The following is an 11,821-nucleotide window of genomic DNA, read 5'->3' as shown; positions in this document are numbered from 1 at the left end:
AAGATCCAACATATACATCCACAAGAGATATTACAGTCCAGTGTACTCTTGTTCATGCATAAGATCAATGTACGTTATTGATGAGAAAGACTTTAGTCAAAGCATAATTTGACTAATAACGTATCAATGGATTTGTATTATGTAAATAAATAAATAAAATCTTTATATATTATTGTATATAATATATATATATATATATATATATATATATATATATATATATATATATATATATATATTGTACATGAACATCAACATGTTAAATAGAATTTGAGAGATAGCCTACTTTTACTACCAACTAAAAAATGGAACTTACCTAATTGTATTTTTTCTAGAATAACTGAGATAATTGACTGATAATTGAGAGGAAGTGGTCGTCCGCCTTTAGAACTTCATCTTTTTCCTTTGCAGGTTATCCGGATCAATGAGGTGTTGTTTAGTGACACAGGTGTTATAGTGAAACCTCTCTTCAACACAAACTGTATCCAGCGTTTGATAGCAAATAAGTCCAGCCTGGACATCCTCCTGTGTGTGTGTGTGTGTGTGTGTGTGTGTGTGTGTGTGTGTGTGTGTGTGTGTGTGTGTGTGTGTGTGTGTGTGTGTGTGTGTGTGTGTGTGTGTGTGTGTGTGTGTGTGTGTGTGTGTGTGCGCGTGTGCATGCATGCGTGTGTGTGTTTAACACACAAGTTAAATCCCTCCCCTTCAACCCTCCACAAATATAAGTATTTCTGAAATGATATGTTATGTGGTATGTGTTATATGTTATGTGTAACAGTCAAGAAATAAGGCATCCATCTTGAAGTTCATAAGATCCCATTAATCAGTAGTTCTGCTGCTATACCTCGTTAGGCTAAACATTTATCATTCACCCACCTGTAATGCCAAAGTAACAGTGAGATTAGTTAATTAGTTAATTCATCCTCCATGTATCAATATGTAAACAGAACTAAAATAAAAGAGGCAACAACATAAGTGACACATTTTATTTTAGTTTAAAAGATAATTGAAAAAATAGATTTTTTTAATATTTTTATAAAAGCATCGTTTTAGATATTTAGTTATTCCCTGTTTAGCAATTCAAAATCAAGAGTGACGCAAAGTGCTAAGAAATTGCAGCAAGCATAGTCCTACATTGGGAAAATGCAGAAAGATTTATATAAGGATCTCAGTAATGAGACAAAAACATATACCGGTAGTTTCACAACATGTTTAAAAAGACAACCATTGTTTAAAATGTTTAAAAGACAACCATTCAAATGAGTTAAAAATCAGCTCATACAAGAAAGTAGAGCCCCACTAGATGTTACAGTAGAGCCCCACTAGATGTAGAGTAGATCCCCACTAGATGTTACAGTAGAGCCCCACTAGATGTAGAGTAGAGCCCCACTAGATGTTACAGTAGAGCCCCTCTAGATGTTACAGTAGAGCCCCACTAGATGTAGAGTAGAGCCCCACTAGATGTTACAGTAGAGCCCCTCTAGATGTTACAGTAGAGCCCCTCTAGATGTTACAGTAGAGCCCCACTAGATGTTACAGTAGAGCCCCACTAGATGTTATAGTAGAGCCCCACTAGATGTGCATGCAGGGTTCACTTGTTGGCGCAGTCGGCACAGAGCAGGTCCTTCCCCTGGGGCACGAAGGGCTTGTTGGCGAGGCCGATGGAGCACCTCTTACAGGTGAAGCAGAAGTCATGCCAGGAGCAGCCCTCATACTTCACCACATTCGTCGCCTTACCCAACCCTGGCGGGAGAAGGTCCTGGGTTAGGTATGGTTAGAGAGACAGACGGACTGTCCAATCTATCCATTGGACAGACCAATGGATAGATGGCAGAGAGATAGATGGCTAGGGAGATGGAGAGATAGACAGCTAGAGAGATAGATGGCTAGAGAGACAGTAGGCTAGAGAGGTAGAGTGGCAGAGAGATAGATTGCTAGAGATATAGGCGGCCAGAGAGAGAGAGAGAGAGATACAGAGTGATAGAGCTAGAGGAAGTGATTCAGATAGGGATATATATGCAAATGGAGGTAGAAATAGAGGTAGAGCTAGAGATAGAGGTAGCGATAGAGGGAGAGGTAGAGCTAGAGATAGGGGTAGAGGTAAGGATAGACAGAGATAGAGATAGAGAGAGACAGATATATAGTAAGATAAAGGGGGCCATACCTGTGATGGGGTTGTGGCAGCCAGCACACTTCTGGGCAACACAGGACTTGTAGCAGTCCATGCAGAAGTTCTTCCCCTCGTGCGGGTAGAAGCTGGCGCCGGACAGAGTCTTGGAGCAGGCGCTGCACACGAAGCAGTGGCTGTGCCAGGGCTCCTCCTTGTAGGTCAATCCCCCTGTGGTGATGGGCTGAGAGGAGAGAGGAGAGAGGAGAGAGGAGAGAGGAGATGAGAGGAGGAGAGGAGAGAGGAGAGGAGAGGAGAGAGAGGAGAGGAGGAGGGGAGGGGAGAGGAGAGAGGAGGAGGGGAGGAGGAGAGCAGGAGGCGAGGAGAGAGGAGAGAGGAGGAGGGGAGGAGGAGAGGAGAGAGGCAAGAGGAGAGAGGAGCAGAGGAGGAGGGGAGAGGCAAGAGGATAAGAGGAGCAGAGGAGAGGAAAGAGAGGAGAAAGGAGGAGAGGAAGAGAGGAGGAGAGGATGGGCCATGAGAGAACAGAGGAAGAGGGGTAATTATTCATATTGGATCATAACCAGACGGTCATAACCATGGCCGTCTACATTTCCATCTACTTACATACAGAAGTTATAACAGGCAATTGATCCTGAACCACACCGTCGTGTTCCCTGTTTGAAAGAGCAAAGTACCTGTTTGCAGGCGACACACTGCTTAGCAAACTTCCTCTCGTGGCACGGGGTGCAGTACACATCACTTCCTTTGGTGAGGAAACTCTGCGATCCGATTGGCCGTTTACACTGGCAGCAGGTGAAGCACTCGTTGTGCCAGGAGTTGCCTTTGTACCCAACGCTCTCTGTGCCTGGGACAGAAAGACAAAAAACTCCTTCTCATTAGCTGGAAACACTTGAATCGTTTGATTATTTATTCATTAAAGGTACAGATAACAAGGAATCCTATACAATAAACCAACAAACCACGAACAACACAATCGTGTACAAAATAATAACAAAATAATACTTTACAGCATTATTAAATCCCCAATATTACCATCTCCTATTGCTGCTACTTCACCTTCCCTCACCTCACCTGATCTCACCGTCTCTCTTCTCACCTCCCCTCACCTTCTCTGGCATCCCCTCACCTCACCTCCCCTTATTCTCTCACCTTTCCCTCTGTCGTCTCACCCCACCTGATCCCCCCTCACCTGATCTCATCCCACATCACTTCCCCTCCTCATTTATATTTACATTTAGGGGATTCTGCAGACGCTTTTACCCAAAGCGACTTACAGCCATTCACTCACACATTCACACACACCGACGGCGGAGTCAACCCACAGCCATCAGCCATCTCGTCGAGAGCTTGTCGGGCTGAGGCGTCTCGCTCAGGGACGCCGCGACACTCCTAGCTAGGAGGAGCCGGGGATCGAACTAGCAACCTTCTGGTTACCAGCCAATCCCCTCTACCTGCTTAGCTGACGCCGCCACCGCTACCGGTAAAGGCCACAAGAGGGCGAGAGAGACACCAGGGCGAGTCCAGTGTGTGTCACCCTCTCTCGGCTCCCAGTGAGCGTGACCTCTGTCAGCCCCCTGTCCGTGCAGCAGCGTTCCGGGTGGGGGGGGGGGGGTTCCTACCGGCGACGATGGCCTTGTAGCAGCCGTGGCAGCGGGGCGCGTCCTCCGTGGAGTGGCACTTCCCACACAGGATGCGCTGGTCCTTGGTGTTGAAGGGCTCCTTGGCGAGCGGCTTGTAGCAGGAGGCGCAGCGGAAGCAGCTCTCATGCCAGGAGCGGCCCTTGTGGGTGAGCTCCTACAGGACAGGCCCAGAGGAATGGAGATATTAGGAATGATTATGTATTATGTTATTATTATAACAATAATGACACAATAATAATAACAATAATAATAACATTGATAATAATAATAATAATAATAATAATAATAATAAAGTTTTTTTTCTCATTTAACATGTTGGATGTTGGTGAAGGGGTCAATGAAATAATTCAGATTTAGACTAAGAAATGTGTAACCACTGAAAGGACTGAGGGATCCCTCTTCCACAGCATGATGATGCGTCCACAAGGGGGCAGTGTAGCCTCTCCAACCCCAAGTGGAGAACCTCTGGGACGGCTGCACGTGTTTGTGTGGAGCAGCGATGCCTGAGTAGACGTGAGTCTAGGATCTTCACATGGTCATCACTCACATGACGCAGAAGTGTGGGCTGGTGTGGTCTCATCTGGGCCTTGTGACGCCCTGTGAGACTGACTGAGATTAGGGTCTACAAAACTACATTGGCGCAGACTTTATTTTAATCCGACACAGACACACACCTTCGATTCGACCGCGATGGGTTTGCGGCACGCGGTGCAGCTGTTGGCGCAGAACTCTGAATGGCAGCGGACGCAGACGGCCCGGCCCTCGTTCCGCACGAAGCGCTTACCGCCCATGTCTTCGCGACAGTAGAAGCAGCGGGTGGTGTCCGCCATGGCAACCAGGAGGGGCGGGGTCACGGCTGGAGGGGGGGGAGAGAAAGAGAGATAGAGATAGAGAGGGAAAGGGAGAGAGAGAGAGAATGAGAGAGAGAGAGTGTCAATCCCTGCACAGCAGCCTGGATAAAACATCACTCAGGAATAGTTGACCACACTCTTGGCATTGAGGGGTTTGGGAACCGGATGCAGAGCATCCTTGTGCCTGGTTTCTTCAGAAGATATAGGATTATAATTTTGTGTGTTTGGATAAAAACAACATGCTGGTTAGTGGCTCGTACAAATAGAAACAGAAGTTTGGGATGTTTGGAGTGTGTGTGTGTGTGTGTGTGTGTGTGTGTGTGTGTGTGTGTGTGTGTGCTCTACATTGTGTAACAGGGTTCGGTTACGATTATTTCCACTTTAGGGTTTCCGCTTAATTACCGTGTGGAATTTCTGGAACGTGCATGGGAAGTGCACATGTGAAAACCATATGTGTGTGTGTGTGTGTTCTGCCACATGGAGGTGAATAGGTACAAGAGGAATGAATAATGCTGTTGGATCTGTTGACAGCTCTCTGACAAAAATTTGAAACACACCCACACACCCACAAACCCCTACACATTACCCCCCCCCACACACACACACGCACACACTTTTAAAACGACCACTCCCTAGAAAACCACATCCTATACAATGAAAATAAAAAGTACTTTCACTGAACATGGGACTTTGGTTTGACCCATTTTAGATATTTTAAGTTACACGCCCCACACAAAAAGAAATGCACTCTACTAAAACAATCCTAGACAGATTCTGGTGTCAATCCCTTTTCAGATATCTTTGTAAAATGTTATTTAAAAATTATAATATAACATGATTCTATTATTTTCTTCCATCAATACCCTGCCTTGTGCTGGGAATCTGCAAGCTCCTGTTTTATTTACTCAGATTGTCTGTCCCCCTCCTTTCCAGCGGAACTGGCCCGGGTCAGGCCAATCAGAACCGTTTATCTGTCATGGGTGGACTGGAAAGGATGGCTAGATGACCAAGTGTATTGAATCTGCTACCCTGCTAGTACTCAACGAACTGGAAGGACTTCTCTGGAAGAAGGTCAAACAATTGCACTTTAAGCTTTTCCTGATAAGAATGATGCGTTTGCCGCTTCCGGCAGGAGTAGTAAAACATTTGCTCTTGATAAAAGCGTGTGTAAGTGTAAATGATTGGTTAAACTTTTGATCAGGATAAAAGTGTCAGCTCTATGCCCATATTGTAAATGTAAATGATTCAATAGGGCAGCGCCCAGCCCTTCATTCCACGCTTCGTGGCTCTGGTCTGTTCGCTTGTCTTCAGAGGCCTCTGGTCTGGCCTGTGATGACGCCCCTTGGACTGAGAGACTAATACGCCTTTGTGAATTGGTCTGGTGAGGTCTGGCTGCCCTCCCATCAGATTGAGACTCAAACTGTCATGTAGGTATATAATAAGCTGCACTGATTGAATACATTTTCTTCTGTCTGCCATAGAATATACTTAGAATAAGCTAAGGTATCATTCTACATGTCAAAATACAGAAGGCTCCATTGATGAATCATGATGTTTCCAACATCAACACGACCACAGGGCCACTAAACCCTACGACCCATGCAGTCCATATACTCAGGAAGTCAGAAGGAACACAGCACCATCGAATGTTAACAAGTAACACTTGAAGGGAACTTCCTGCATGTAGTTAATGTCACACTTGCTCAATAAGTTCCTGTTTTTTCCAAAAAGACGGAAATGGATGTATAAGGTCAAGAGGCCGTCGTCATGCCAACCTGTAAACCCCTATTGGCTCAGGAAATATAAAGCTAAACACGCCTCTGATTTCTTTCTCTCAATCAGATCTCAGAGGGGCCCTCTCTGACCCGGGGCCGATAGCAGGGACATGTGTGTGGGACATGGTCTGTCTCTAGAGCCACGGAGCAGGAGGCCTCTTTCATCCCAACCTGTCTAGCGGCGTGGTGAACGTTATCTGATGAGTTCTGGAGACAAACAATGAGCCATGGGGAGCTGAGCGCCGCCGGTCCAGACACGCGTAGCAGACCATAGAGATAGGAGGAACAAGCCTTTGGGGAGGTCTGAAGACAACGCGCTCGCAGGTTTCAACTTCTGCCACATTCTGTAAACAAGACCTTTCCAGATCACCATGGTAACGGTTATTGGCTGCATGAGAAATGTAGTCTTAGTAATGTGTTACTAAACACTTTTACCAATCGAAACAAGAACAATGAAAGAACAATGTTGAGGAAAGCAGAGGTACATAATTCATACCAGATCAACACAGTTTTTCTAGTCACAACAGAGCTTGAGACTATTGTAATTGTAATTGTAATTGATTTATTTCAAGAGACAGTGCACTATAAGACATTCATCTTGTACATAGCAAACTACAAACTAAAGTGCTGATCCAGCCTAAATGTCACCTAGTTCTTTCTTTTCAGGACCCTTTTAATTATAAAGATTAGGGTGCAGCTCCTCCCAACCACCAGTAACCCACGGCAACAACATGCCTCCTCGCAACCACAGGCCGAAAAAGACCTGCGAGGAGAGAAAACCCCCATGGCTGACATCATTTGGCGTGGAGGAATCTGAACACGTGTTCAACATGCTAGAGGAGACAGACAAGAAAGAAAGACTCACATATACAGTAAGGAAAGACTGACCAGCAGATGGACTGCTCAAGCTGTCAGATAAACTGAATGCCAAGAGACACACTGAACTATGGGGGGAAAAGCCATTAAAACAAACAAACACTGTCTAGAAATTTCACAAAATAGAGAATGAAGAAAATGGAGAGAGAGAGAGAGAGAGAGAGAGAGAGAGAGAGAGAGAGAGAGAGAGAGAGCTCTATGCAAGCCGAGGCAACATACAACACTGTGTGCAACTGAGACTGTGTGTGCATGTGTGTGTGTGTGTGTGTGTGTGTGTGTGTGTGTGTGTGTGTGTGTGGGTGGGTGTGTGTGTGTGTGCGCGTGCATGCGTGTGTTTGTGTGGGTTGGCAATAGCTTATTGCAGAAGAATTTAGTGGAAAGACGAGAAACAGGACGTTTCTTCCAGTATGGTGGAGTTGGCACAGCCCACACAACCACCCATCCACACACTTGCATATCTGCACGCACACACAGGTTTCCCCTGATCTGTGATTTGAAAGCATGTGTAGTAGTGCTTGTGATGCTAATCTCATTTAAAGGATCCACGTCCCAGTCTTCCTGCTGTTAATGTAAGGTCTGATTCTGTCCAATGGAACAGCAGAAGATTCTGGTCTGTCTGTCTGGTAGTCTGCAGACTTAAACCGGGTTCATGAAAGCAGAGACGTCTAACCCTAACACCACACGCTTCTTGTTGTGAAATATAACACTTTTTAAAAGCCTTCAGCCAAGTGTTTGGATGTCGCCTTACATTCAAGTGAATGATAGCAATATCATTGCATTATAACCCAGCAATCATAACAACGATCAATAACTCATTTCAACTTCTTATTTTCTATTTGTCACCCCAGAATCAACTGATTGTGTTGTAATCTAGGAATAAAAGCAAACAAACAATGAGAACAACCCAAAATAGAACAGTGTTACTGGGAAACTCTTCGCCTGACAGACCAAAGAATGCTTTTATGGTCCTTCTTGTTTTTGTTCTAAGTGATTTAGCAGACCGTTGTATCCAAAGCAGTGACGGGCAGTGAATGCATTTAGGAGGGGTTGGTAGGGGTGAGGCAACCTGCTCAAGAATCCCTACAGGTTAAGACTGCAGACCATCAGGGATCAATGTGCCACTAAGGTCACCACTCCTCCTCTCTCAGTGTTCTACTGAGGTCACTCCTCCTCTCTCAGTGTTCTACTGAGGTCACTCCTTCTGTCTCAGTGTTCTACTGAGGTCACTCCTTCTGTCTCAGTGTTCTACTGAGGTCACTCCTCCTCTCTCAGTGTTCTACTGAGGTCACTCCTTCTGTCTCAGTGTTCTACTGAGGTCACTCCTTCTGTCTCAGTGTTCTACTGAGGTCACTCCTTCTGTCTCAGTGTCATACTGAGGTCAATCAGTCACAAAGGGCAGCTGACAAGGAGTCATATGGACCAATTTTGAAATAATCTATGACCAGTTAAGTGTGTGTGTGTGTGTGTGTGTGTGTGTGTGTGTGTGTGGTTTGTTAGTGCTGAGCACACAGTATCACCACTAGGAATTTAACCAACATTGAGGAACAACATCCACACAACACACACACAGTCTTGCGTTGCTCGGTTTCACCATATTGGTGGAATGTGACATCACATCACATGCCCAAACACGGAAAATTGTTTGATTTGATTGCATATCAAGAAACAGTAACTGTAAATTAAGTGTTAAACCCTCTCCACCCTAGTGGTGGTGTGCGGTGGTACACGGCCAGGACCAATAAATGTAACCTTCATTCTGCTTCTGCAGTCAATGTGACACTTTAGAGACAAAACATAACGCAGTAACCATGGCATTAGACAACACACTGATGCATTTTTATGGGACATCATGTGGTGAGGTCATGGTGATTAGTTGAGCGTATGTGATTGTACAGTGTGTGTGTGTGTGTGTGTGTGTGTGTGTGTGTGTGTGTGTGTGTGTGTGTGTGTGTGTGTGTGTGTGTGTTGTGTAAATAGAGGAAGTGTGAGTAACTTAGGGTTCCTTTACTGTTGCTGTGAATTGACAATGCCTTCATAAGCCTTTCAAGTCACTTTATTATTAAGAAACTGAAAAAACTAGTTGTTTTAACGTTTAACACTGAATATTTTGCCATTTTATTTGGATCTGGTTGCAGAGCCATATACATAAACTTAACGTTTGAGACTTCTTTCTTTGAGAAAAATACTAGCCCAGGCTTTTAGCTGTGCATTTTTTCGGTTTCACTGTTTTTTCCCCGGATTTCTGCAGAAGAGAAAAAAAACTATTAACCGAAAACAGATTTAAGGAGAAGGCTTCCAGGAGTCACCGTGTTCAACTCTCGTTGAGCTTTGGTGAGAAAGTGTGGGAGTACAGGGACCGATAGACGGATAGACGGATAGACAGACAGACAGACAGACAGACAGACAGATATTACGCATTAACGTGCTGGACATTTCATTGTGAGATCCCATGTTTTTAATCCTGTGATTAGTCTCATAAAGACTGAATCCAAACTCGGAGCACACGGGTGGGCTGGTTTAATCTGTAACCATCTCAGCTCCTAATGATGACTACTAGACACCTCGGAGGGAAACATGTACGACAGAAGTCTCCAACCTTATGGGCCGGTGTCGAACCTAAATCAAAGAGGCGTTATTATAACCAATACGGATCTTCAAGATATAATATCTCATCCCACTTACCGAAAGAAGGATGACAGCCAGGTAAGTTGGTCTGACGAGGTTCCCTCGCGTTCTGGTCCACGGTGCATGGGACGTCCGACGGGAGGGTTTCCTCCTCCTCCCCTCCCCCCCCCCCACTCCCTCCCCCCTTTCACAGTGTGACTAAAAACCCGGACCAATAGAAGTGAGGAGTCAGAAACAGCTCCTTATAAACAGACTAAGAGATGTTTTCGTGTTCAGGATGTGGAAAAATGTGTAGGCCTATAATGTTTAATGTGGTTTATTGTGGTCCTTTAGATCTGTCTCAAACATTCATGAAGTTTATGTTTCAGCCTGTCTTACACAGGTCATTTATTTTCTAAATGAGGGATATATATATATATATATGAAATAAGGGGGTGTTAACTTAACCTACCTTAATATAAGAGTTTACTACATTTAAGTGATAATGATTTCAACAATAGAGTGAAGTTCCACTTTTATTCACACGGTCACAAATTCAAATGTAAGTCAGATGGATTTATTTTCATTTGCATGGCTAACTCAGGACAGATATGAAAGATATTCAGATGTTGCAGAGGTTGACACCAAAGTTCCAAACAGTCAAAGGCATTCACAACAAAATGCATACTTTTTAAATTTAACAACAGTGTTTATGTGACGATGGTCATGACAAGAGATTTAAGTTATAATCTCTTTCAAGTGACTGACGAAAAAAAAAAGACTTTTCTTTCGTCTTTAGTTTCATTTGAACATTTCTTCCTACATGCGTCCAACAGACCTCTGAGGAACGATGGAGGGTTCACTGACCACAGAACACAAAGCTGAGGTGAAGAGAAACGTAAATAATGGAGGAGCAGAAGGCCTACAGGATCGGCCTACAGGCTGTGTGTCGTACAATTCCCCTTCTAGTCACTTTTTGGGACCATGATATTGGGACAGCCAATATCTGATATAAAATAATCCTCCTTTCCAATCGATAGGAACGAGAAAAAAAACGTTACATTAAAATCTTTCCACCGTTTCAATACAATAAATTGATATTCACATTCAATAGCCTATATTTGAAACAAAAATAAATAAATACAAATAGGACCATATTTGGAAGCCACTGAATTAAAATGCTAATAACCTGAGGGATATTAAACAGGATCCTTGGACAGTAGAACATATTTTATGAGGCGAGTTTGAGGTAACACCTTAAAGAAATGAGCTAAATCATTGAGCATCTATGGAGGAACACGTGAATCTTTGTTATAAAGGGACAGCTTACTACACATGAGCCAACCAAATATGTACATGTCTAAATAGTTTCATTTTCTACAGAGGCACTTTGAATCTAAACAGTCCGATCAGCCCTCAAAGTCGTCTTCCAAGATGTTGTGTGTTGAAGTCACACTTTGCAAAGACTTGGCAGTTGCTTAGTCAGGGAAAAGTTGAAACGATACCACAGGGGGAAAAAAACAACATAAAAAATAAACAAGACATTAATCCAAACAAATGTAACACGTTTCTTGTAATTGATTCAGACAAGAATGCACTCATTCATTTCCGTTCAGTCAGAGGAGATAGCGATGAGCGATGAGCGTAGGCCTACTCAGTACTGCTACAGGAGCCACACGCCTCGGCGGACGTTTACCTTGAATCAAAGCCGTTGTGGGAGGGGTGATTCACTCTCCTCCTTTAGTTTGTTCTCTTTCAGCTAAAACAGAGAAGGCTTTCAAACACGTTACAGTATGGATATTTCAGTATTATTATATTACAAATGATCATTAGAAAGTGACACAGCAAAACAACACACACACACACACACGCACACGCGCACACACACACACACACACAAAAACAAACTACAAATAATAAATCCTTAAATAAATAATAAATATAGAATTT

At 43.9% G+C, this 11,821-nt stretch overlaps 1 protein-coding gene across 1 annotated transcript; it reads right to left on the bottom strand.

Moving 5' to 3' along the window:
- Nucleotides 1-1,003: 1,003 nt before the first annotated feature.
- Nucleotides 1,004-10,035, bottom strand: LOC311354303 (four and a half LIM domains protein 1-like). Its single transcript, XM_084474119.1, has 6 exons — nt 9,950-10,035; nt 4,440-4,621; nt 3,745-3,919; nt 2,800-2,969; nt 2,162-2,348; nt 1,004-1,740 (listed from the first exon to the last, which is right to left on the bottom strand). Exons 2-6 carry the CDS (start codon nt 4,593-4,595, stop codon nt 1,589-1,591), a joined length of 840 nt encoding a protein of 279 aa, XP_084330245.1. The 5' UTR covers nt 4,596-4,621; nt 9,950-10,035; the 3' UTR covers nt 1,004-1,588.
- Nucleotides 10,036-11,821: the final 1,786 nt, after the last annotated feature.

Source organism: Micromesistius poutassou (genome assembly GCF_964030765.1).
Source record: "Micromesistius poutassou genome assembly, chromosome: 10".
Taxonomy (NCBI): domain Eukaryota; kingdom Metazoa; phylum Chordata; class Actinopteri; order Gadiformes; family Gadidae; genus Micromesistius; species Micromesistius poutassou.
The sequence above is the reverse complement of the archived record's forward strand: the minus strand, read 5'-3'. Positions and strand labels throughout refer to the sequence as shown.

Bases quoted from the DNA above. Each gene is read 5' to 3' on its own strand.
- LOC311354303 (XM_084474119.1), bottom strand. From the start codon at position 4,595: ATGGCGGACACCACCCGCTGCTTCTACTGTCGCGAAGACATGGGCGGT. The intron at 2,349-2,799 runs GTACTTTGCTCT...CTCTCCTCTCAG, and splicing joins AGTGTGTCGCCTGCAAACAG to CCCATCACCACAGGGGGATT. The intron at 1,741-2,161 runs GTATGGCCCCCT...TTCTCCCGCCAG, and splicing joins CTGCCACAACCCCATCACAG to GGTTGGGTAAGGCGACGAAT.